The sequence below is a fragment of the Apteryx rowi genome, unplaced genomic scaffold (genome assembly GCF_003343035.1).
Source record: "Apteryx rowi isolate R43461 unplaced genomic scaffold, aptRow1 scaffold_359, whole genome shotgun sequence".
NCBI lineage: Eukaryota > Metazoa > Chordata > Aves > Apterygiformes > Apterygidae > Apteryx > Apteryx rowi.
In genome coordinates, this window is record NW_020450074.1 from 690,887 (window position 1) to 715,923 (window position 25,037).

Consider the following 25,037-nt stretch of genomic DNA (forward strand, 5'->3'; position numbering starts at 1 on the left):
TTTCTGAAACTTCCCCTAAAACATAAACCGAGTTCCTGTGCTACTATATTAATATCTCTTCTACAGGAACCTGGAGGAAACTTGGAACCAAGCCTCACATAGGCTTTATAGTAGCTTTCCACCTTTATTCTTGTAATAGACATTATCTACTCATCCTGTATAATTCCAGCCTACATATATATCAACAGATTTGTTATCTCGGGCACAAAGAAGCTGGGATTTTCTCTGCAATAGCTTCAGAATGGCAGTGACCAAACTGTTTCTCTGCCTTGTAAAGCATCACATCAGAACCAGTTGTGAATGAAGGTTAACAATGTAATTTTGCAGATGTTATGAAGAATTTCTTACTAGTGCGAGACACCACCTGGAAAAAGCACAGAAATAGTAATTTGCAAATGCATTAATGAAGGCCAAGTCACGGACTGATGATGTGTGGTAGGAACTGGAGTCTGAATGCTGAATAAATGGGAATAGATAAGGCAAGGACCGTCTCTGGAAGCCTTTTGAAAATGAGGACAAGCGGTGTATGTTTTGCAAAGAGAAGGAGCCAGTGGACAATGTAAAAGCTAGGACTTTCAGATTAAAGGAGTGAGATAAGGAAATATTCCTTGCAGCAGCATTCGCAATGGTCAGAGGGCAAGACATCCAGGAAGAGATGTCAGAGAGAGAGAGAAAAATTGTAATTTGGACAGAACACCTAGACTAGGGAGATAGAGCTGTGCTTTGTTTGTACAGAGAAGGTTTGTATTTTGTGAAGGAGAGTACTCAGAGATAAGTACTGAAAAGAGAAGAGTAGGGTCTAAGAGATTTCCTGGAGTCCTCTCAGAAGATACTGAGTTAATAATTAGAAGGCTAGGGGAGAACCATACAAGTGACATTTTGTAAGCATATAGTTTAAATAATTGCCATTACTAGTATTTCTGCCCGTGAGCCATCCCTTATTCATTCCTTCATGTATACTAATTGGCAAAGACAACACTGGAAAATAAGGATTAAAATGTATCTTCTTTGCACATTAACAGTTTTCTGGCATTTTATTCTTAGGGTCCACAATACTTCATTAGATACTACAGTTTCTCTTAAAATAGTCATATCTGCTTTATAAGTAGCTCTTTCTACATTTGAAATGCCTATGGATAGCAGTGATTTGCAGTAATTGTTTTAGAAACATTTCCATTGTTAGGCACAGTTCTGAAGATATGTGACAGCTGAATTTTAACTGGCTTCTAAAACATGTAAACAAATTGAGTTTAAAACTGACACAGACAGACTCCTGTATCCAAGAGCAGGTAACTGAAATTAGCAGTGACCTGAATATCTTAGTCTTGGTGATGTGCATCCAGGATTTCCAGCTTGGATTATTTCTTTGACAGCAGGAAGCATTGACGTTACAGCACGGRAGGGACCTCTTGTGGCATAAATCCAAAACTTTGGTAACCCAAAAAGCTGTCTACTGTTACTAAACTGAAATGGTATTAAAAAACTGCGTTGATGAAACTACCACTGCTTTTCAGAGTTACCATTAACGAGATTATGCAATTGCTGCTGAGTTAGTCTGCACAGTGAATAAGCATGTTCTGTTTTTTTCATAATGAAAAAACACAGAGATATATGTGTTGAGGCTTCTAAGTTGAAAGCAGGGCTAATTGGATTTGGAAATAAAGCTGTCATGGCTTCCTCCCCATTTCCACAGTTTGCTGAATTCTCTGCTGTTACTGCCAGAATGGAAAGCCAGCATTAAAAAGCTGAGGAGCAACAATATTTTCTCATTTTGTGTCACTAGAGCGTGGTTGGGGGTTTTTTTTTGGGGGGGAGGGAGTTCTGTATTTAGATAGTACTTGCTTATCATGGTCTTTCTTAGTAAATTGCCTCCTGTCTGTTGAATTCATATTGAGTTTCAATATTTATTTTTCAATGATTTCCTTCATTCTTAGCTTTTATTTATTTATTTATTTATTTATTTATTTATTTAAACTGTCTTCTTGTTTTCATGCCAGATTGCTATCCAGTCCCTACTGCCTTCCAATCCATGTCTCATTTTTCTTTTACTCTCTTCTTTGCTCTAAAGAATCCTTTCTTTGCTGCACATCTTAGTTTCCTCTGAGCTCTTCCTCACTTTCCCTGTAGGTTACACTTATATTATAAATTCTATTTTCTTCAGTATATTTTGCAAAGTGCAAAAACTTTTTTCCTTTTGTTCAGTTTTCAGCTCACATTTTAAATGTATTTTTTGCTTTTTTTTCATTTTCTTGCTCCTTTCTGACCAAAGAATTTATCAAAGTAGACATTGCTACAGTCTTTGATAGAGAATATCTCTAGAGACTTCAGTGCAGTGATAGAAAAGCTTGCTAAAACAGTTGCATGCAGCATTCTTGCAGGAGTTGAAAAATATGTCACAAAATATGTTACATTTTGTCATTGATGATATTCTGCCTTTTAATTGCTGCCATTACTAGTAGGTTAAATAGGTTTGGTAAACGTAAGATAGATGTCCCAATTTTTACTAGTGACAGAGAACAGATTTCCATCCATGGTGGCTGTGATTCAGACCCCTTTGGCAATGATACTACACATTTGGTGAATTAGTTAGGTGTAAAGAAATGTTTGTGATCTAAGTCTTGACAGGTGATGATGAAGGGCTAGTTTTTTCCATGTTGATATGGATTTGTTTGCATCTGTAAGGGTGGAGGAAGACTTTTGGGGAGTGGAGATATGCTGATGATACAGTAAAATCATGGGACAACTGGATATTACGTGTGTGTAGTAGCTGCAGCAGCTGGAATTTTGGAGATGTCACTTGTGGTTTGTCATACGATTTCAACCAGTGCAGGAAGGACAGAATAAACTGAATGATGGCTGCAATATCCCTGTCCTACTTTTGCCTTTTCAAAAACTTCTATTTTTGTCCATTTTTAGACAAACCTTGTCAAGCTGCTTTTGATGCACTGGGCAAATCCCAATCTTCTTAACTGCAATAATGAAAAGCCTTCAGGTAGGTGGAAATCTGTACACATTTTGCATGCACTAGTTGTTGTGAGACTATCTTCTTTCCTTCTTGTTTGCTTCGTCACACATACACACGCGCGCACACACACACACACACGTGTGTGTGTATATGTATATAAATATTTATACACAGTGTATATGATGTAGACAGTTACATACACGTAAGAATATGTGCATATGTTTTTTGTATGGTGTTGAGAACTGCTAGTCATGATCACACAGGATGTCATATCAAATGATGATATTTTCTTAGTTTTACTCCTCATTTATTCTCAGTTATTTTTCTCCCTCATGAGTTCTTCAGTGCCTTTGTAGTAGCTGCATTTACACTTTCTTGGTGACTTTTTTCTGATTTTCCTCTCCCTGTCTCGACTGATGATAGTACATGGCTTCAGGCAGCCGTAAATTGGAATCCCTGTAGCTGTTAAATAAACACAAATTCAGCATGCAGTTTTCAAATTTAATATCCATTGTTTCCCATAGTAGAAGGCACCTTCTTAGTTTGCAGAGTGACAGAGAACTTAAGTACTGACTTTAAAGGAAATAGAATCATGGACTATTTCAGGTTGGAAGAGACTTCAAGAGATCATCTGGTCTAGTCCAGTGATCAAAGCGGAGCTAACATCAGTGATGTTAGATCAGGTGGAGAGAAAAAACGGATGCATATGCAACCTTCTAGGTCTAGGATAAAATGAAGAAGGAACTCAGGAATGTAGAAGATTGAACAGTGTTTCTGTCAGATTAGAAGGAGAAAATCCCTTTGTGTAATAAACTAAAATACGTTATGCTTCAAAATAATGTATCATCTGAAAATATTCTTCTATGAAACTGCACAACACTTAACCTCAGGAAAGTTCTTTGTGATTAGACAGATGCCGATTTGTACTTGGATAAAAGACTGTGGACCAAACTGAGAGTGGTCCACATGTATTTAACACAGTCAAGTTAACTGTATGCAAACACAGCTGATTTTACCACTTCTGTGTGTGCAATATGTATATGTGAATTTTGAGGTTTTGTAAATGATAACTTAATTTCATACGGAATGTACCTTGCCTTTGTTTCCCCCCCCCAGTAATTTCAACTATTATTTTATGATCAATATGGAAGCAATTCTTTTTGTTTTAACAAAATACTTATCTAGCCAGATGCTTAATCTTAATCTGATCTAAAGATTTGAATTGAAAGGAGCTTTTCTCCACTATTGTCTTTGGTCTCATATCTTGCTATTCCAATGTCTTAGATATTGCAGCTTCTGAGTTTATTGAGGAAATGCTTCTAAAGGCTGAAATTTTCTGGGAGGAAAAAATGAAAGATCCTTTATCTGTTTCTACTTTATCTCAAGAAGAGCCATATGAAGAGATCATCCACGATCTGCCCACGCTTTCTAATAAACTGTAAGTGTGTCTTGTTAAGAGTGACAAACTGAGGCCAGATTATTGTTTGAGTTCTCTTTGACAGTCAAATATGTCTTCTGTTTGGGAATTTTTCTGAATCCTCTTTTGTGTTTGCATCTCTCATCTCTTTTTGTCAACTTTAATTTTATACATACAGACTATGAATAATATAATACATTGTTACAATTGCCAGTAAAAATAACCAGGGCTGCCTTAGCAGAATTATTACAGGTTAATACTGTAAACCCAATCATCATAAGATAGCTAGGAATAATTTAGTAAAACTACCATTGCTGATGAGGGAAGCAGGGACAAGTCCTAAAAGTAAAAATAATAAAAGCAATAACAGATAAAATGATATGGCTCCAGACTGTTACAGATTTGTAGTTAGATTTGTACTGTGTAAAGTTCAGGTGGAATTAAGTAGAATTCAGCAGCATGAGCTTAAAATTCAGTATTGTGTTGATTATAGAGTCAATTTGTATCTTAAATTTTAAATTTTGACCTTTTCCTATATTTTTACAAATCTTAAGAGAAGACTGTCATGGTATGTCAGCAGAGGTGGAAGCTGCGTATGAAGCAGTAATGGTAGTTTTATGGTAGTGCAGGACAGATTGGTTTCTTAAATTCTCATTTCCAGATATTGTGATCTGTGAGAATTTTAAAAGGCTCAAATGATTTCTTCATGCAGTATGCGGTTGCTGTGTAATTGAAGCATGTGTGTAAGCTTGTGAAATATTGTCATTAATTTTTCTATGTCAACCACCAAAGTGTATTTCAGAAGCATATTAAACCAAAAAACTCAGATTATATAGAGAGAGATGGAGAACATATATTTGCTTTTATTTCATAATAGTTTTACTTTATGGTCTACAGAGAGTATTTGGAATACATTAAAATCTGGAAGAAATAAGCAATTGTCGTGAAATGGTCAATTTGTTGAATTCAGAACTCTGTAGGATATATTTATATATAGTAACGTTTGCATATTTCATGCATATTTCATGCACCCAGAATATTGTTTCAGCTGGGTGATTGGTAGTCACACTAATGTGCTTACCTGGATTTAGAACATAATTGCTTATGAAATTATTAATTTCTTATGCTTGTTAATTGTTTGTGAAATAAGCAGTCCTCTAGTCTAATCTACTGTTTGAATATCCTGAATCATGCTCTTGAAAATTATGTGGCCCTCAACAGTCTTAAGGCAAGTCAGAAGTTTGAATTTTGAGGTGTAAAAATAAGGCTTTATTTTCTCAAACATAAAGAAAAACTATTATTGGTAAACAGTTTAGTATCAGAAGTAGAATCTCTTGTGACATTATAATGATACCTATCAAATGAGTTCTTCTTAAAGGTTACAGAGACATTGATATCTTCATTGTTGCTCTTGACCATTAGATTCATTTCCAAGTGTCTTATATTCTGGAACTTTGTGCTAGATACTATTCTTTACATTCAAACCCATCAACTTTTGAAATAAATGATTGGGGCAAAGTGGAAGTGCTCTGAGAATCTTCTCTCCTTACCCTTTCCTTCCTGAAATGTAGATGAAGAGAGCTACTTTTTGCAAGATTTCTAAGTGGTTACCCTTTAAATGTCAATAATACAAAACTGCCATGAGTCATGAACTTCATCAGAAGTCTTAGAGAAGCAAAGCCCATTGAATGGAAAAACGAAGGAAACAGATTTATGTGTGGAAGCTGACTGAGCATCTATTGGCAGCTTAGTCCCAGCATGTGATCACAGCTAGTTTGGTGGTGCTTAAACAGCCTGCATGAGAACACAATAATAGATCAAACCAAAGGTCTGGTTAGCCCAGTACACTGACTTCAACAGTGCTCCATTGCAAATGCGTAGAGGGAAAATGCAAGGCTATGGTAAGCCTGAAGTAGTTCCTCTTTGGTACATACATTCTCCAGACTTTCAGCAGTCTTAGGCTCAGGGATTTCTTTGCGCTAACTAGCTCAGGTCCTGCTATCAGTGCAGCAGGGCAGCAAAGACTTTGCTAGCAAGCCAGCAATTCCTCTGACATGGGAGAGCTCTTGGAAGGTAGAAAATTGGTGTCTTTGGCCCGTGCATGACCCAATTGTGACTACTGAAAATGTGGAAAACTGTGGATAATCCATACAACGTCTACATATTTCCAGTCTGTTTAGAAGCAGTATGTCTAATCTTACTTTATGGTCACCTGAAAATCAGGCATCTTTTCAAAGTAAGTCACCTCAGCTCTGTAGTAATAAGATTGTTCAACAGTGAAAAACAAAACCTGATATCTGTTTAAGGTATATTGAATTATCTATCCTCCAGAGTGCCTGTTTCTCTTAGCTAATTATGGAGGTGTCTAGATGACTTGGTTCAAAGAAATTCCTACCTTTTCAATGGCCAGTGTTGAAAGCAAAGAATTCCATCCTTCGTGCTCTATTAAAGTAGCCTTTAGATAGCCATGAAATACACTAGGATGAAGATGAATGTCTGTGCCACTCTTGCGTACCAAACAATTTTTTTAGTACCACAAAGAGGACCACATAATAAAAGCCCACATTTACTCTTCCTTTAGTCTATATTGTATCCACAGTAAATGTTCACTGCATTTTATGTTCTCCTTCTTGATTTAGGGGTAAGCAAAGCTTTGGTTTTTACTCTTCTGATAGAAGGAAGTATGTTTAGCCTGAGGTGATAGTTTTACAAGACTTAATATAACTATGTGTTGTGACCATATTTGACTCTAGCTGCTAAACTCACTTCTGAAGCAGAAGAAAACAATATTCAAACGGGGGCTCAAAAATGATGAACAAACAATTGTGAATAGCTTGTGCTGTGTCAACAAAACCTAATTTTTCTGGTTCTAGATTAAATTACAGTATTGATTTCTGGAACACTGTGGAATAGATGAACTGAAGGTCAATATTTTTGCTCAGTTAAAAAAAAAAGATTAGTTGTCAGTATGTTTTCATTATTCTAGGTTATCAAGCGGACCTAGTTTCCTTTAGGCAATCACCGAGTTCATCCATCTGAACTCCTGCTATTATGAAGCCGTAATTCCAGTATTAGAATACTGTCCTTTTATAGTTCTTCTCCTGAGTCTGTTTGTCTATCTGATTTAGGAGGGGTGGACTAGGAGGGTAATTCTCAGGAAATGCATTTTACTCATTTCTATAATTTGTGTGTCAACAGCATCCCGTGATAAGGATTTACAAATGTGTTTGTGATGTATCATTTCTTAATGCATTGCCACTTTATCTAAGTGTTTCTTACTATTTTGCTAAAATATTATCATTTGTGAATAAAAATGGTGGGAGCTGGCTCAGTAAAATGTGTGGGCAGTGGAGTTCAAAGAGTAGGAAGCTGATTTCGTATTAGAGATCACATTGTTATATAATCAGTTTGTCTTTCTACTGCCAATATGAGTTTCTTTGAAGGATGATAAAGATAGCTAGCTAAAGGACAGAACAATAAGTAATTAGTTTTAGTTCTAATGGTATATAGTCAGAACAGATTCCCACATTTCATTGGCAAACAATTCTACCAGAAAACATTAATCAGCGTAGCTTATGGTTCAGGAAATAAAATGGCTCTGTCCGTTTAAGATAACTTTAGGCTTGTGATATGGCTTGAATAATCACCACAACAATTCTAGTTTAGTACATGTATTTGTAGAACTTTTCTAGGTGAATTTTGTCCTAAACTCACAAATAATCCAGTAATCTAGGTAGTAATAAGTACTAAAATATTGGGAACTCATTCTCAAAATAATACTAACTTAGTCATGTTGTATATTTTATAATATGTATTTAAGTAAGTAAATTTTAATTACAGTAATGGATGCATTTCAAGATCAGTGGAAGACTGTAAAAGCATAGGTGGATGTGTGTGAGTCAACAGAAGAAAACAGATTACATTTTTCTTTTTCTTACAAAGCATATAACCGTTTATGTAGCAACTTGCATTTCAATTATTCTAGTGTTTTAGAACACTCTGCTAGTGTTTCATCCATTCTGAAGTCTTCTTTGTGGAACTTTAAAAAGTTTTTAGACTGAAGTTTCAGAGTTTATGCAGTTTACAGAGATTGGCTGGCTTATAAATTGTTTGGAGGATCTCAGAGTTGCTTATGGAAGGATCACCGTAACAGAACTGAGAAGTTATAGCTCTCCAACAAAAGCTGTAAATTCAAAGAGCTCATATGAAAATGTCAGTACAGAGTCTGTCTTGATGTAAAGTTTTCTTTAACATCTTTCTACATAGTTAGAAGCTGCAGTAGCAATTCAAATATTGATGATAAAACTATGTAAACTATTTTATTGCCAGCTCCCGTTTTTTGTATCATTTATTTTTTCTTGAAAACCAAGAAATACTGGAGGATGACAACTTATAGAAAAACATCTCACATTAAAAAAAATTAATTATGTATATGATGGCTTATACATCTAAAAATGTAAGTGACTATTCCTCCATATAACATGCTGTTATATATGCCAGTAGCAACAGTCCTTCCTTGTTCAAATAAGATTACCCTAGATAACTCTCCTTCTTGTCTATTATGCAACATCATTTTGGCTCAAGCCTCCCTTTGTGATTAATTATCTATTAATTATCTATTAATTATCATTGAAGATGACAGTTCATGCTAATTCACTTGCTTGCATTAACATAAAATCTTTTGCACTGTCCTGCAGTGGAATTTTCAATGGCACTTCTTGACTTCATCTTGTGACTAATAGAAATATATATGAATGTTAAAAAAATATTTTTCTAAAAAGCCACTCTGTTCCCTGGAAACATTTTATTTCAATTAGTTTTATTTTTTGTGGTGTCTTCTTGAACCTAAGACAAAAAGAACTGTTTGAGTGATCTTAATCTGTTTTTTCTCTCTTGTAATTATTCACATTTTTGTTGTAATATGAATTATATGCTAGCATTTCCATCACTTAAAGTCCTATTAATGTCTTACAAATGCACATAGTTCATATGATATTCTTCTGTACATCAGTACTTGGAACACTTCTGCTTGTTTAAGTCATGTTCTGTGGTTTACTGTTATTCATATGTATTAATGCTTCCCATTAAATGGGTTTGTTTTGCATTTCATGCATTTTTGTCCTTTTAAGTTCAAAATGCCTCTGTGGAAACAGTAAACAGTTTTTTCCCCATTTTTCCCCAACAGTAAACATTTTCTTTTGTTGTCCTCTACAACCTATTTCTCTCCTGCAACGCTTGAAAAGTTTATTTTTTTCTGGATATGGTGAGGAGTTTACAGCCAAATTTTAAAAACAGTGTTTCTAAAGCATGTTGTATAATCAGCACAAAAGTGGTAAGAGTAAATAGTAAAAGTTAAATTTCATAGCAAAAAAAAAAATTCTGGTTCTTCCCAATTTAAAAGAGGCATCTTATGAATAATAAAAAGTTGTAAGTGGCAATGCTAGCATTTTTAATATTGGATTTCATTTGGCTTATAATTTTCTTTAACATTTTCTATTTAGTTGTGGTTAAATATGAAAATAATTTAGTCCAAAGGAATTTGAGCAGTTTTGGAGAATAGCAAAAGACTATTCAAAAATAAAGTGGTATTTAATTGTGTTTTGTTCAATTCTAAATCTGGGGAAAATGTGAAATAGTGCCAGTCACTTCTGCTTCAGGGTGTCACAGCTATTTTATTTTTTCTACAACCTAATCAATGATATCTTTTGTTGTATGATATCTAAAAATTGCCAAGGTTCATGAAAAGACTTGGATAATAGCTCTTCTGTTCTACAGCCCAAATCAAGACAAAAGGCAAAAATAGTTGGCTCTTGGGTCTTTTGATTCTGTGATTTGGGTAAATAAATTTATGACAAAATCATCTTGGATCAATCAAAACAGTACATTAAAAAAAAAACAAACTATCTTCACTGGTGTCCCTCTAGACATTTAATGTAAAATGTGTGAAGCACAACATCATTAGAAAAGAAAATGTCAATATTTCATTACAAAATACTGAAATCAATTATTTTCATATTTGCAAAACATTTTTTCTGTCTTTACAAATCAAAATTTCATCATAACTGATAGGATTTCATCAAAAAACAGTTTTGCTGGTATGACTTTTTTTCAGTGAAAAACTATTTTGACACTGGTTTTCTAAAGGGTTCTGCTTAGGAGGTGTTTTGCCTCTGTTTAGGACTGCACCTTTCTAAAATAGTGCTCACACTTCATTTCTGTTTCTATTAGCAGTTCTTAACCTGAGCTGAAGTCAGCGTTAGCTGTGTGTCCTGCTTCGTTTCATTTGAGTCAACTTGAGTGTTTATATTTCAGTATATACTATATACTTGAGTATATATATATAATCCTGGCTTTATTATAACCAGTGATAAGACTCACATAACCTAGAGTAAAAATGAGATTTTTTTTTTTTTTAATGGAGGTTGACATCTGGTCTTTATCCCATAGTGGAATGCACCATTCCCATATTCCCACATTGAGTCCACAGTTCCTGTCAAAGAAATCGTGCATGGATTATGGCAAGGAGCTGCCATGAGATTGTCTTATTTGCACTCTTAGAGGTCAGAAGATTATTTCTGAGATATTTGTGGACTCAGCTCCTAGAATTAATTCCTTCCTCATTCCTGTGGATGTACAGCACGGCCAAAATCATCTAAGATTTTGGCATTGTTGTTTTTCAGAAGTGTTGTATGGTCTGAAGTGTCAGTAAGGGAAACATCACCATGTGCAGACTGCGTATGGGTATTTGCATATGTGTATATGCTGTTTTTTTACCATATCACAAAATCAAAGCAGCTTTTCTTCTAAATAAAACATAACTTGTATATTGACTTTTATTAAAAAACTTTGGATTTCAGTTTTTTTAACTGCAATGCCAATATCTGTATTGAATTATTTTAAAATATATTACTTTTCAAAATACTATTGTGCAGGTTAATTATGTATTTTAAATTCAGTTTTCAAATTGCCTATTGATTGCCAACCTAGCGTTGTCAAATACAAACTCATGCAGATTCTGTTTGGCTTGCTTAGTTCTGCTTTAGAACAGATATACATAAAGATGAATTTTAAATCAAAGTGCTTGCTGAGACTTGTGTGTCTTTGAGTACAGACCAATGTATGTGAACAGTCTTTGTTTCTTACCTTTTTTTTTTTTTCCTACTTGGAACAGGAACTACTGTCTCAGCCCTGAATTATATCTTAGTTCTGTGTTTGTGCCACCCACGTTTGGCAATCTTTTGTTTGTCTGACATCTTCTGAAGGAGTGTAATTGCTTTATTGATTCTCTTTGTAGCAATCCCCTGGCTTTACCAATTGCCAAGCAAGACAGCTTGCTGGAGAAAGACACCATGTTTAAAGATGCAGCTAAAGGTTTATGTAAGCAGCAATCTCAAGACAGTGCATCTGAAAATGTTGCAGTGAACGGTACAACCAAACTTGAACAGGTAACGCATGCTGTTTTTTGAAATGCTGGTTAGTGCTTAGGACTGGAAATTGCAAATTTAATGATCAAGGAAGCTTGAGAACATAGTCATCTATTTTTTCCCTCTCCACATGGCAATATGATTTGCACTGTGGGAAAGAGCCTTGTCTCCTTGATCACTCCCTGTGATCACAATCTAGGCCATGCAAAGAGTTTCCTCTCTGAGGAATGAGCAGCTGCTTTCTGCCAGTGACTGGTGGCAGGTTGGGGGCTGCGGCAGTCGGGGGGCTGGTGGCAGGTCACACTCTACTGATGGCTCACAACGGGGAGGGACAACTGTTAGTGCTGCCCAGAGTATGCTCTTGTCTTCCACTTTGGTTTACAAAAGAAAGAAACGTAACCTAAAACAAAATGAATTTTGAGGGAATATTAAGTAGCAAAGTCAGTAACTGTAAATTTAAAGATAGGAATTGCCAGATTTACAGCTGCTGATGCAGTGTTAACTCCCCTTCTTGTGCTTATATACTAGTATATAGGCATTAATTATTTAGAGACATGTTATTTTTTTCTCCGTAGGATCGCAACCTCACTCAGTGTATGGGGCGAAAGCAAAAAGAGGCAATTACCCATTGTTTGGATAATTGTAAATCTGGCATGTCCTAACTTTGAATGTTTAGAACTTAAATACTGGGGGTGGGGGGGATAGAGGGGCTTTATTTTTTGTTACATGTATTCAAGAAATACATATTCTAGAAGTATTAAGCCATTTAAGAAAAAGCTGTTTCAGAATATGAGGTGTGGAGGGGAGGGGGAGAAATATCCATTTAAAATAATGTACTGTGAGTTTGAAAGGTAACAAAGGAGCCAGATTCTGATTTCATTTAAACCATGTTTAGTTCAGAAGAACTGCCCACCTGCCTTGACAGGAACATGCAGACCCACCACAGCTTCCTCTTGAATAAGTTTCAGAGGAATGCGTTAATCATATGAGTTCAGTCAATGAGGTCCATCCCTGAACATCCTCAGCTTTGGAATCTCATCTAGCACCCACGTTCCTATGCAGTCCCTCCATCAGAAGGGATCACTTCTGATGAAGTGATTCTGAAGATAGTTGACATCTATCTTGTTCTCATTTCATACAAATTCTGGCCTTGCTAACTGTGCACTGATGTGGTGACAACATGGTCAATCTAAAAGCAATTTTGGTAGAGAAAGTAAATGCTTGGAAGCTTCTCCATGTTAGGAGGGACCCTCCTATAATTGAGGGGGAAGAGAAGGAGGTGTCTAACTGGGTCTTGCTGAAACTGCCAGTTGCTTCTACACGTTCGATAGAAGCTGAAGTAGACCAGACCATATATATTTTCATCTGCTCGTTTCTGTTTTGTTGCAGTCCTAGCTAAAGTTTTTAAAGTTTTCATTATCTCTAGGCTAGACTTTTCCTTTACGGTCCATGCAGTAAAATGCATACGGAAGTTGATTGAAAGAAAAGCAGCGAACTTCGGTGAGAAAGAGCAGAGGTCTTCATGCTTCTCCACCATGCCCCTCTACCACGGTGTTCCAGAGCCACTTCAGGGTCCCAGTGCATTTTCAAAAATGTATTTCTTCTGCTATTTCACCATACTGAAACTTTGTGCAATAGTCACAATTCAAAGATGTGACAGTAAGCAGAATTAAAGTTGAATCTCTTTCAGTCCCATTAGCTGAGAAATTTCTGCAGAAGTCTCCCTGTGAAATTCTGCTCTACATGAACAAGAAGTAATGTCTTGTGGGCTTTTCGAAGCAGTAAAAACTGTACAAACTTTGCCTGATATCTGCAGTTGCTGAATAAGAGTGATGCTCTCTTGGAAGCAATAATCAGGAACAGTCCTATCTGGGAAGGTAGTGCTAACAGGGAATATAGGTTAGGAACATGGACCTTACTATTTCAGTTGTTACACTTTTAAATGACTGGTTACATTAAAACAAAAAAACTCATATATTAACACAATTTCTCTGTTGGCTAGGGCTTAATAAGCTCTTATGGAAAAAAAGAGGAGAAAATAACTTAATCACTTGAGGAAATAACTCAGTTTTAGTAAACTAGAGAAATCATTATTGCCTTTATTTTTTATGTTCTTGATATGAAATCATAGAGGTCAGACCATTGCACAAAGGGTTAAATAAGATTTTTGCCACTACAGACAAATTCTAAAAGGTCCTTTCCAGAGATATTTAGCTGAAGTCAAGATGCTAGCTTCCTATGTTTTGTCAAGATGAAAATATGAGCACTTTTTTTTTTTTTAAGTGAAATAGGTGGCAACCTGGAAACTGGCCTTTCTGTCATAGCTATTTCTTGTTTCAGTGTGCTCTTGCTAAGTTTTTTGCCATATTAATTGGCAGTCTCAGTTGTTACGGAAGAGTAAGCTGCAGTAACTTAACCATATTGCTTTACAGTGCTTTGTTTCTTTCATTCTCTTCTCTTTTGGAATAAGGAGCTACCGATCATGAGCTGGCCCTAAGAATCAAGAGAAAGTAAAAAGTATCACAGTTGAAGCAAAGCAATCAAGACCAAACTTCCTGGCTGCTTTGAATATTCTTGTTAATGTAGCAGCAACTTTTTTTGTTGTTCTCTCCTTTTGAGAAGGAAGGATTTTATTCTGTACTATTTGGCACACATTCTGAACTGTAGATATGTATCGTATATATATATGTATGTATAATGTGCAGATCTGAATTTTCAGAGTTGGTCTTTCCAAATAGCACATTTTATTATTATTTTATTATTGCTGTATTTTATTACTGTTTATTATTGAGAAGTGAAATTTTTATTTATTGCTGATACCAATGGAATGCTTTGAACACTCCCCCCCACACATCTCTGAGGTATACTAATTCTAATGAGGTTCACTATCATTTATCCTTACCAGCTGCATTCCAAACTACGTTCAAAGTAATTATGTTCTGTTTAATTTTTCATTACGATATGTGGAGTCATTACTTGGATTTTATGTTCATATATTATTAAAATGGATCAGCATGATATTTCATACTCTTTGTGTCAGAAATATCATACATGCATAGGCAATATGGCATGCAAATTAGGCCTTTATTGGGGGATCAGAGAGAAAATTTTCATCTTATTACATCTGAAATATGCATTTTTAATACAGAAAGCACAAAACTTTTTTGGCTTTGAGAAAAATAACAGTTTAGATTTATATGTAGCTTCCATTTTTTTTATTGCAAAAATAATGAAAAAGAGACTTAGCAAAATATTATTTCTCAGGAAGTAAGATTTTTATTGCATGAAATATAGGAGGTCAAATGACTACATTGATAAAGCATTTTTAGTCTCACTTGGCTTATACTAGCTTTTTCTTTTCCGAGGTAAAAGCTGTTCTTTGATCATCTGTAATTTCAAGGTCTGTGCTGACAAACAAAGAAAGCAGTATGAATAATTCCCAAAATTTTAGCATAGTGGACAATTTCTTTTCCTCTCAGCTGGGAAGGATATTTTTCTGATAGTAGATTGAAATCACTGGCCTGGAATTATGTGCTTCATTCTACAAACAAAGATAGATTAAATCTTTTCTTTTTGTTAATTAGGCCATTCTTTTCTTAATATTTTGTCTTTGGCACATAATTCTTGTTTACATATTGTTGGCCGCATAAACTGTGTGGCCAAGTATCCCCTGGTGTCCTTTTTATTGTTCCAGTATCACTTACCACATGCACAAGGGACAGCAGTGTACATCATAGTATTGCACATAAAACCTAGAATGCATACTTATTTCAGTGACACAAATAATTAAAAAATAAAAACACTAGAGATTATTATCTGAGCAGATTGTGAATGCTCTTAAGTGTATCTAATTTAAGTGTGTAAATAGGAATCTTCATTGTTAGCATTAAAAGATTTCAAAACTAATAACTTCCTAAGACATAGTTATTTTAGAACTTATGTTGTTTTTATGGTTATCTTTCTTTTATGACTGTCTTCTAAAATATGCAGCATGTTACTATGATAGCCAAATACAGACAGCAAGGGAAAAAATAGAGAAAACTCGTCTGTGTGCTCAGAAGAGGCAATGAGCAGAATAGAATTTGAAGGTGCCCTCAAATAAATTATTAATAATATAAATAGTGTTTATGCCTAGGTCAAATCATTTGTGAGTTAAATGCATTTAGAATGTCTTATTTCTCATTCTACTATCTCAGTTTTAATGCATTTTTTTAGGTTATTTACTTGCTCATTGAGCTAACTGCAATTTTTAATATAACGAGTTTGTTAGAAAATGCTGAATCACCAAACCCTAAACTTTGTAGAAAAATGTTGGTTGTGAGAGATTTGGATTCCCTCATTTTCTCAGCCAGGAATTTAACTGAGCACTTCACATTTCCACAGACTATATTTCTATATCTATCTACAGACTCGGCATCTTAGGCTATACCTATATTATAAAATAAAACAAGGCAGAGCCTGTTCCCTGGTCTAGGGCCATGTGGGATGGCTCAGTGCACATCCATAAGACAAAACTCTCTTCCTCCTCAAAAATGTCACCGTTTCCAGACTGCCTACTGGGCGTGGCCGTTAACATGTGACCTGAATCATACACAGATTTATCTACAGAAGCACTAGCTAGCATGGGCCAAAACCATGCAAGGAAGTGTGCCAACAGTTCAAAAACTATGGAGAATCCCAGGCCAGTGCTATAATCCGTGTCCAAACCCTTCTTTTATTTACAAATAAAGACATAGTTTCTTTGTCTCCAGCCTAGTGTAGATTTAATCTTTTTACAAAATTAAAGCTCTGGAGGATAAATTACAAGAAACTTGCTCTATGGCACTATGGTATGGGAGTTCTGAGTTTTGACAGGACACAAGAGAGTAAGGTATATACATGATCCTGTTTTGCTTTCTCTCTATGCGAAACTTTAAAAAGTCCTTGGAATTCTTTTGTGCATTTTGTTCTATTCCAACATGCATCATCAAAAAGAAATGTCAAAATTTAATTTACTTTTTTGCCAAGTAGAATTTTTGATTTCTAGCCAGTCTTGCATCTGACAGGCGTGATAAAAAAAGCAACAAATGCCATCTTCTGTGTGACAGAAAAATCTGCACTCACTTTTGTGGGATGAGGAATATACTTCCAGAATGGACAGACAGAAAGACATAGATCTAGTGGGCAGCCTGTGGTTTCCGGACGTGTATGTCTGTCCTTGGAGCTGGAAAATACAAATATTTTAAGAAGAATCACAGAAAGTCAACATTTCCCAACTCAATAAGACAAAAGAGAATAGTCATAGTAGCATTTTGATAGTTCTTACTGCTCCACTTCTCTGAATATGTCTCTTTTGAAAGAGATGGGTCAGTGAATTGAGGACAGTGGTAACGTACATGAGAAGTAAGCTCATTGTGAAATTTTCAGCTAGCCTATTTGCGTATCTCCACAATTTATGTGTGTAGGTAAGTACATTTTACATGTATATTTAAAAAAAAATAGATAAGGTAAATCTAGTAAATTAACTCCTTGAGCTACCTATTCTGTTGTATTTGCACATTTATGCCTTTCTGGACTTAATGGAATGAGAGCTATTTTTTCACAATTTCTGCAGGGAAAGCAGGAAATACAAAGCAACATTAATATGTAATTGGGTTCTTCTGTCTTCTCATTTTTGTACGTCTGTGTAGCTGGTCTAATACTGACTCTTGCGGCTATGATAAAGCACATAAGCCCAAGAAGTATATAAAGTTTGTGTTTTGAAATTTGTTTTCTGTAATATAACTCAGCATAGCTGCAAACTGAGAGAAACCCCAGACCCTTCACTGCTGTTATTCAGTAGGCTTCGAAAAGAGAACGAATTTGTTCTACTTCTAAACAGTCATTGTCTCTTTGTCTCAAGCTTGTTCAGGTAATTTTAAAGGGAATCTAAAGGCAAGCTGAAGTATTTTTTCCAAGGGCTTTTTTAAAGTGGTGATGATTCCTTTGATGTTTAATCTTTTATTGAAAATCCGTGAATATAAGAAATCAGGTTAAAATTTCCTGAAAACTTGGGGGGTGGGAGGTAGGAGTCTTCACTTGATCTATCCAGACTGTACATTCTAGAGCTACTGTTGTAAGGTACATTTTCCTTACTTTTTTTGTGGGGTACTGCTTTCTTTGTCTAGTTCAACATCTGTCGCAGATGGAATGCAGATTTGATGCCTTCCTTTCCTCTTTTAGTGGCTGAGTGGAAAAACATTGAAAAAGCTCTTGCTGATATTCCTGCTGTTGCATGCACATGAGGCTTACAAATACCATTTTAGCAGGCAACATTTCTTGCCTGTTGGTAGAGCTGAAAAAAAAAGGAGACAGCTTTCTGTGAGGACTTTGTCACTTTCCTCATGTACTTATTTTAAACACTATTTTTTTACGGAATATATTTGTCTTTAGAGGACTAGCAAGGAAATGTTTGAAGTCTAGAGCAAATTTTTCCAGTCGCTCTAGCGTTCTGAAAGTGGTAGCTTTTTGAGGCCCCCAATATTATTGCGAAAATCACCAGGTTAGGGCTACTTACAAGAAAAAAAAGATGCAATAGTATCTATAGTGCTTGAAGTGGACAAAAGAGTAGAGATGTGCCCTTCGCAGCCAAAAGGCACTGCAAGGGCTCTGAGACTCTGCAGGATCTGGGAGCTAGCAACCCTTGCTAAATATACATTTCCTCTGCAAGGAGCTGTGGCTTCATGCTTCCTATGCTTTATTTCTTAGAGCTACTTTTGCTCTACTTGGCAGTTTCTTTGGAGTGATTAAGCTGGTGTCTCTTTATTCAGTGCTGGACTTAAATGAAGACAAGTGTAGGCTGAGTTGTGCAAGTGAAAGCCAGGTGTAATAATTGACAATTTGTTTGGACTGTGAGCAAATGGGGACACTAGGATATTAGGATAATTAAGCCCATAAGAAAGCTTGGAAGCTAAGAAAAATTGTTGATAGCAGCATGCTGTGAGTCAAGCATGTAATAAGTACAGAGGCAAACAAGAAAAGGAAAACAGAAAAAGCATTTGCTACCAGAACTACAGTTAAAAAGAGCTGTCTCTTGTTTTTTTTGTGCTGATGTGAGAGCAGTCATTTTTGACAAGCATCTTGAACCCAATTTTTAGTGTAAAGCATCGCATGGAGTTGATTCTACAAACTGTATTTGTATTTCTCTCTCTGTAGAGTAGAGAGGATTTCCAGGTTTGTAGCTTCAGTTGTACCATATATACCAACACATAAATGGGAGTAAAGCTGGTGAAATATTTAAATAGAAAAAACAACAGGATTTTGTTTTATCTCACAACGGCTAGTGGTTTTGTGGTTGTGATGTTTGGTGTGGGTTGTTTGTTTTTTCTTGGAAAAATAGGAGTTGTTTTCTGTCTGTTGATACTGGTATTAAATACTCCTATTTTTTAGAAGAAAATTATTGATATGACCAAAGCTGTATGGTTTAGAGAAGATATAAAATCATATCTGATTCATCCTGCTTGCTTATTACTACAAGCTCCCTAGTGTTTGCTCATGGTTGCCTAATATGGCATGGGAATGAGTGTTTGTGTATATGTTTCAAGAAACTTAGAACAATGAGCCAAAGTGATGATGTTAAGTCTTATTTCATTGAGATGAAAGATGAAATTATTCAACAATATCACACCGTGCAGCGCTGACAAATTTAGGAAGAGAACCCAGAATGTCATGTTCTCCGAACTAGACCGTAAACCCATGAAAACTATGTGGAAGTTCAGTAGGTCAGGATCAGGTCCCTGGTATTATACATTGCTATCCATAATCATTGTGGTCTGCTCCTTGCCAGAAGCAACCTCCTGGTTCCCTCAAAAATCTGCTGGTCTGCTTGCTGCTTCCATCTCTGCTCCAGAGGCTGAAGGTGAGCCACTGCTCTCTGGGAAGGAGCAGTGTCTGCCTTTCTCCCAGGCCTTCACCTTAATCAGAACAGGAGAACAAACACGTTTCTTCTCTGTCGTCTATCCTCAGAATAGACACCACAGAGTACTTCTGCATTAAACTCAAATCATTCTACCATCTGTCACATGAGAATTTGCTGTTTCTAGGTGTTCTGGTGACATGCAAAAATACTTTTCTTTGGGCTGACATGAAAAAAGAATTAACCTGCATTTTAAGTGTAGATCATATTTATAAGCACATTGCTTGGGATATCACAGTTTATTGTGTCTTTAATCATATTTCCCTTATCGCTGACTCTTTTTGTTTCTGTGTCCAGTTTTGTCTTTTGATAATTCTTTTTGTTTCCTTAGTATTTACTTTGCCTTGCAGGGCTTATATTGTTCCTTCTAAATCTGAAAAATACTCAGCTCATTTCATTCACCAGTTTGGGCTACAGTAGGTGCTTCTGAATCTCTTCTGGTCTCCTTGACAACATGATTCCCCCTTCTTATTAACTTGCATTTATTCTGCAGAAAAAAAATTCTAATAGAATTTTAAATTCTGTGTGACGAAGAGTAATATGAGAGCTTTGTTCCATATTAGGCAATAAATAGTTTACAAGTGCATTAACTTTTATAGTCTTTATTTCTTCTGCCATAAACAGTTAATGAAGAGAGCAGGAGAACTGCACTTGAGCTGGGAGTCTTTATGGATTCAGGGATGGCAAATGGCACTTAAGTAGGAGTCTGTGTTCTTAAAAGCCCATCAGATTCATTCAATTATACACCTTAACATTGATGATGGTGTTTGATATGCTTCTCTTGCTTAAGATTAGCAATGTGTGGTTGTTTGGGAGGAGTGACAACTTTCTAGTTTTCTAGTGCATTTTTCATAAATTTCCATAAACTCTGATGATCTGGTCTTATACTTGAGGTTAGAATATTATAGCACAGGGTCGTTGGTTGTGAAGTTTTTTTATTTCTCTGTATAATTTTTCTTTTCCAGATCAAGCTAATGCCTCCAGCTCCTAATGATGACCTGGCTTCTTTGAATGAGCTAACAGACAGCAGCCTGCTTTACGAGATTCAGAAGCGTTTCAATAATGATCAGATATACGTGAGTTGCTTTGAAACTGCCACAGCAGTGTTGCTATTCACCTATCAACAGTCAGCTTTCACAAAAGAACAAATGAGAGAATAGGAGGAATAGAATTACTTTCATAGTTACTGGACACTAACTTGGCCAGTACCCATGACTAATATTTAAATGGAACAGGACATATGTGTGTGTAAGCCCTAAAATTTTATAAGCTTATTTAGGAATATCAGATATAAAATCAGATTTAGGAATCAGATATAAAAAATGGAATAATGCTTCAAATAGGTTTGGATAAAACCGGTGTGTATGTTTTTTTCACAGAGAAAGTGTATTGGTAAAATGGGATGGGCACATGTAATCTCTATCAAACTACCAAAAGATCCCTCCATCTTTAACATTATGTTAACTTAATTTTAATTGTGCATGTGATTACTGGAAATTGAAAATGAATTTAGATTTTTAAAGAAATAAAAATCAGCATGGGAGATTTGATTCCTCATTATCATTTCCTATCATCTACACAGATCATTCTCTCTGTATTGAAATGTTAGTTGTTTAGATACCAAATGAAAGAATTATAAAGAGATTTCTCTAAAGCAAATTTTCCTGTTTTTGCCCTATTAAACACAGGAAGCATTCAGTTAGGTATAGATAGCTTCTGCATAAAAAGCTGCACATGAAAATTTTGGCATCCCTGTTCATAATCCCTTTTTCTAGTTTCTTGAACAGCCAAGTTACCTGTGAATGTGAAAAATGCAAATCTGTTTTAAATTTATGAGTTGATTGCACTGTTCAGACTAAAGGAATACAGGAATTGCATCTTTGAGTGATTTGGTTCACAGTCTTAGAAGGGAAAGTCCTTGGACTAAATTCCAAACTGAAATCCTCCTTAGCACTGTACAGTTCCTGTTTTGTGCTTCATGAAGCTTAATGAAGTTCAGTTCTTCAGAAAACCCAAAACTGAAATCAATTTGGGAGAGAAAGAGGAAATAAATTATGGCACTTCAGAAGAAAAAAAGTAGATTCATTACAGAAGGCATTATTCGCCACCTCCCAAAACCAAAATATTTCATTTTGAAAAGGGCAGCATCACTGGGCTGTTCACATGCTAGTTTGCTGTCTAACTTTTTCAGGGACAGAGGCCTGGAATTTTTCCATTCTAAGAAAGAATAAATTTGTGATACAGCAGCAGCGATGTGTGTGGGGTGAGAAGTATAGTGACAAGGGTGAGCTACACTGTCATATTTAAGTACACCTTTCAAGTATGAGTGTTTGAATATGAAATAGTAAAACCTTGGCAACTTTGGAATCAGTGGGTAATTTGATACTGATTTTAATATAGCCAGTGTGTTTTTTCTATATGTGTATGAGTATGTGCATATACACATACACAAATGTAGAAATATTTATAAATGTATCAATTCCTTTGTCTTATTCCACAAGCAACACATTTTAATATATCAATTCAGCATAAGCAATGTAAGCATCACTACATTCTATCATCTCTCCCATAATAAATTTATTAAGGAACTTGTTTATGTGGTAAGGATGTCACATTTTTGTAATCTAACAAATGGTGAATTACAAATTAACTTTCAGATAATCTAACAATAATATATGCAGTGCAATTCTGCTGTGCATAATTTTGTGTTATGAAGAACTCAGTTTTATTACAAAAAGAATAATTAATACTATCTGAATTGTAAATTTGGATCTCCATTTAAAGTTAGGAATTCAAAAGGCCCTGAATTCTCAAATTATATTTAATATGTTGATAAGTAGATTTAAGTTGCTTTTGCCAAAAGGCTTTTCTGGAAGAAAACCATTTACCCCCTTTCTTTTTATTTTCAGACCTACATTGGTGATATACTGTTGCTTGTTAACCCATTTAAAGAACTTCCTATATATTCTACCATGGTAAGCATTGCCTGTTTAAATGTTACAATGTTGACCTTTTTCAGTGGTTTCATATTTTTTATTGCCAAACCCTGAAAATTAACATACATGCCCATTTTTATGTTGAGAGCATCTCAGTTTAACATTTTAGTGAAAGGAATATTGATTTCTTCAAATATACTAGTATTTTTGCTCCCAGTGTCTTATTTGTAGAGCAGCCACCTTCCTACAGGGTTTTTTTGGTTTTTTTTTTTTGGGGGGGGGGGGTGTTGAGCAGTAGCATTTATGATTGTTTAAAAATATTTCCTGATGTATATCTTGTCCTTGGTGGTTTCTGCCACTGCCAAACTTCAGTCTTGCAAGAAGACACAAGCATATTTCATGCACTGCTTGTTTGAGGTCACGGCCCCCTGCCCCGGTCCCTAAACGTAATTAAGGGAGTGGCAAGTTGGTGAGTTCCAGAAAGGCTCAAACTTGCTGTCTGTGCTCCACACCAGGCCGTTGGTTCAGACACCGTAGAGGCAGTGAGCCCAGAGCGCTCAGCGAGAGCTTAGCTCTGCCCTGGGGCAGTCAGACAGAGCTGCTGTGTCTGGCAAGGGCAGACATATGAGATGGAGATTAGTTCTTTACAAAGGGCTTTACCTTTTCAGTACCTAGGCACTGGTACTAAATTCACTTGACTTTGTAGGTCTGTGGGAATAACGTAAATTCAGATTATCTGATGTCTGCTTCATCCTCACCCAGCCATTTCAGAGACAAAGTACTAGCATGTTGATTTTTCCTTGTTATTGCACTGATATCAGGTCCCCTGTTTTGGTAGGCAGTGTCCAAATATGTTTATTGAGTTTACAGGTATTATAAAGAGTTCAAAAATGTGGTTAGAAAACTGTGGCTCTTTGCTATGTTGTGTGGCTTTGGGTATATCGATAGTAGAACTGAGGGAAATAAATGATGTGACCTTTGATAGCACTAACTGCAGGTTCCAAGTTTGGATTCCAAATCTGGGTTGTAGAAATGGAAATCATCCACAAGGTTTGGGTGGTGATAGTTTTCCTGTCACTGTGTGTTTTGTGTTAGATATACAATGAGTTTGTGCACCAGTATAGAACTGTAAAGAAAAAGAATTTAGGTGATAGGCTTAAGTATTAAAATGTTTCCTGAATGTTTGCTGCGTCTTCTCTTGACCTGTCTATGATAGGCCTGTTTTAGCCAATTTTAGTAGGAGACTCTTAATGTCCTGTGATCCTGTTTTGGGTCATCTGGGATGGACATTGCTTTCAGTCCGTCATTATTATCTGCATAGTCTTGTGCATTAGACAGATATTTCCCAGCTGATCAAAACATGTTTATAAGATAGTTTTGTTTTCTCTGCTGTTGGTTACAGAAATGCTCAAATATACTGCAGCGGCTTAGTTGGTATTATATCAAAGTCTATAAGTATTAGACGGTCTGTGAATTAAAGTAATAAAAATTGATGATGTAAATTCCTCTGTAGACACTGACATGCTATATGATGTGGCTCATTAGGTAGTGTTATTCTTTCAGGTATGTGGTTTGTTAGCTATCAAAGAATGTGAAGATATATTGGGCTTGACATTGTTTTTAAATCCAGGATGAAAGAATGAAAGGATGATCATGTACCTTGTTCAATAACAGCAACATTTTATATTTGCTTCTTTTTTAATCACTTTTCATTCTTATTGGCAGTCTTTAATTTTTTATGCTGCATTGACCTCCAAAAGTTACTTCCAATAGACTTCTAATGACTAGAATAAATCATTTTATGAGCAGTTTTTCATTCTGAGATGACATAAAGAATCATACACTAATGAGCACTGTTATACATTGCTTCATTTGATGCAACTGCCAGATGATGATATTAATGCATTTTAACACTGAAATACACTATAGCTACTGGGAACATGCAGATACCATTTTAGAGATACCATTGTAGCTACTTTGTAGAAACAGCTTGTACTACGGTCATCCTCCTTTGTGCAGTACTTATTTGTGATTAGGACAGGGCAGAAATAATTTGTTTAAATTACCAACTAGTAAAATATCTAACCTTGCAAAAAACTTGCAACATTAGGCAGTGAGAATAAATGTGTTAAGTTCCTTCATGGTGGTTTGTGCCATGCTGAAATGATTCTGTGAGAATTGGTATGGATGTATTCTCTTTTAATCTTGTTTAGTCTTGTTTTTGTAGGTGGTCCGAAGATTAAAGAGTTTAGTATCTAAATAAATAATACAGGCATGGGAACAGGTGATAAAAAATACAGAGGTCAATGTGATGGCAGTAAATAATACATGATTTTCACTATTGCTATTGGGGGGAACAGCT

The 25,037-nt window shown here is 35.7% G+C and overlaps 1 protein-coding gene across 1 annotated transcript in view; it reads left to right on the plus strand.

Moving 5' to 3' along the window:
* MYO16 (myosin XVI) overlaps positions 1–25,037 on the plus strand; it is a 312,759-nt gene that overhangs the window by 113,430 nt on the left and 174,292 nt on the right. The window contains exons 8-12 of the mRNA XM_026073032.1: positions 2,917–2,992; positions 4,250–4,403; positions 11,677–11,827; positions 20,705–20,815; positions 22,649–22,714. Of these exons, the coding sequence (XP_025928817.1) occupies positions 2,917–2,992; positions 4,250–4,403; positions 11,677–11,827; positions 20,705–20,815; positions 22,649–22,714 (558 nt within the window). The remainder of the gene's footprint in view (positions 1–2,916; positions 2,993–4,249; positions 4,404–11,676; positions 11,828–20,704; positions 20,816–22,648; positions 22,715–25,037) is intronic.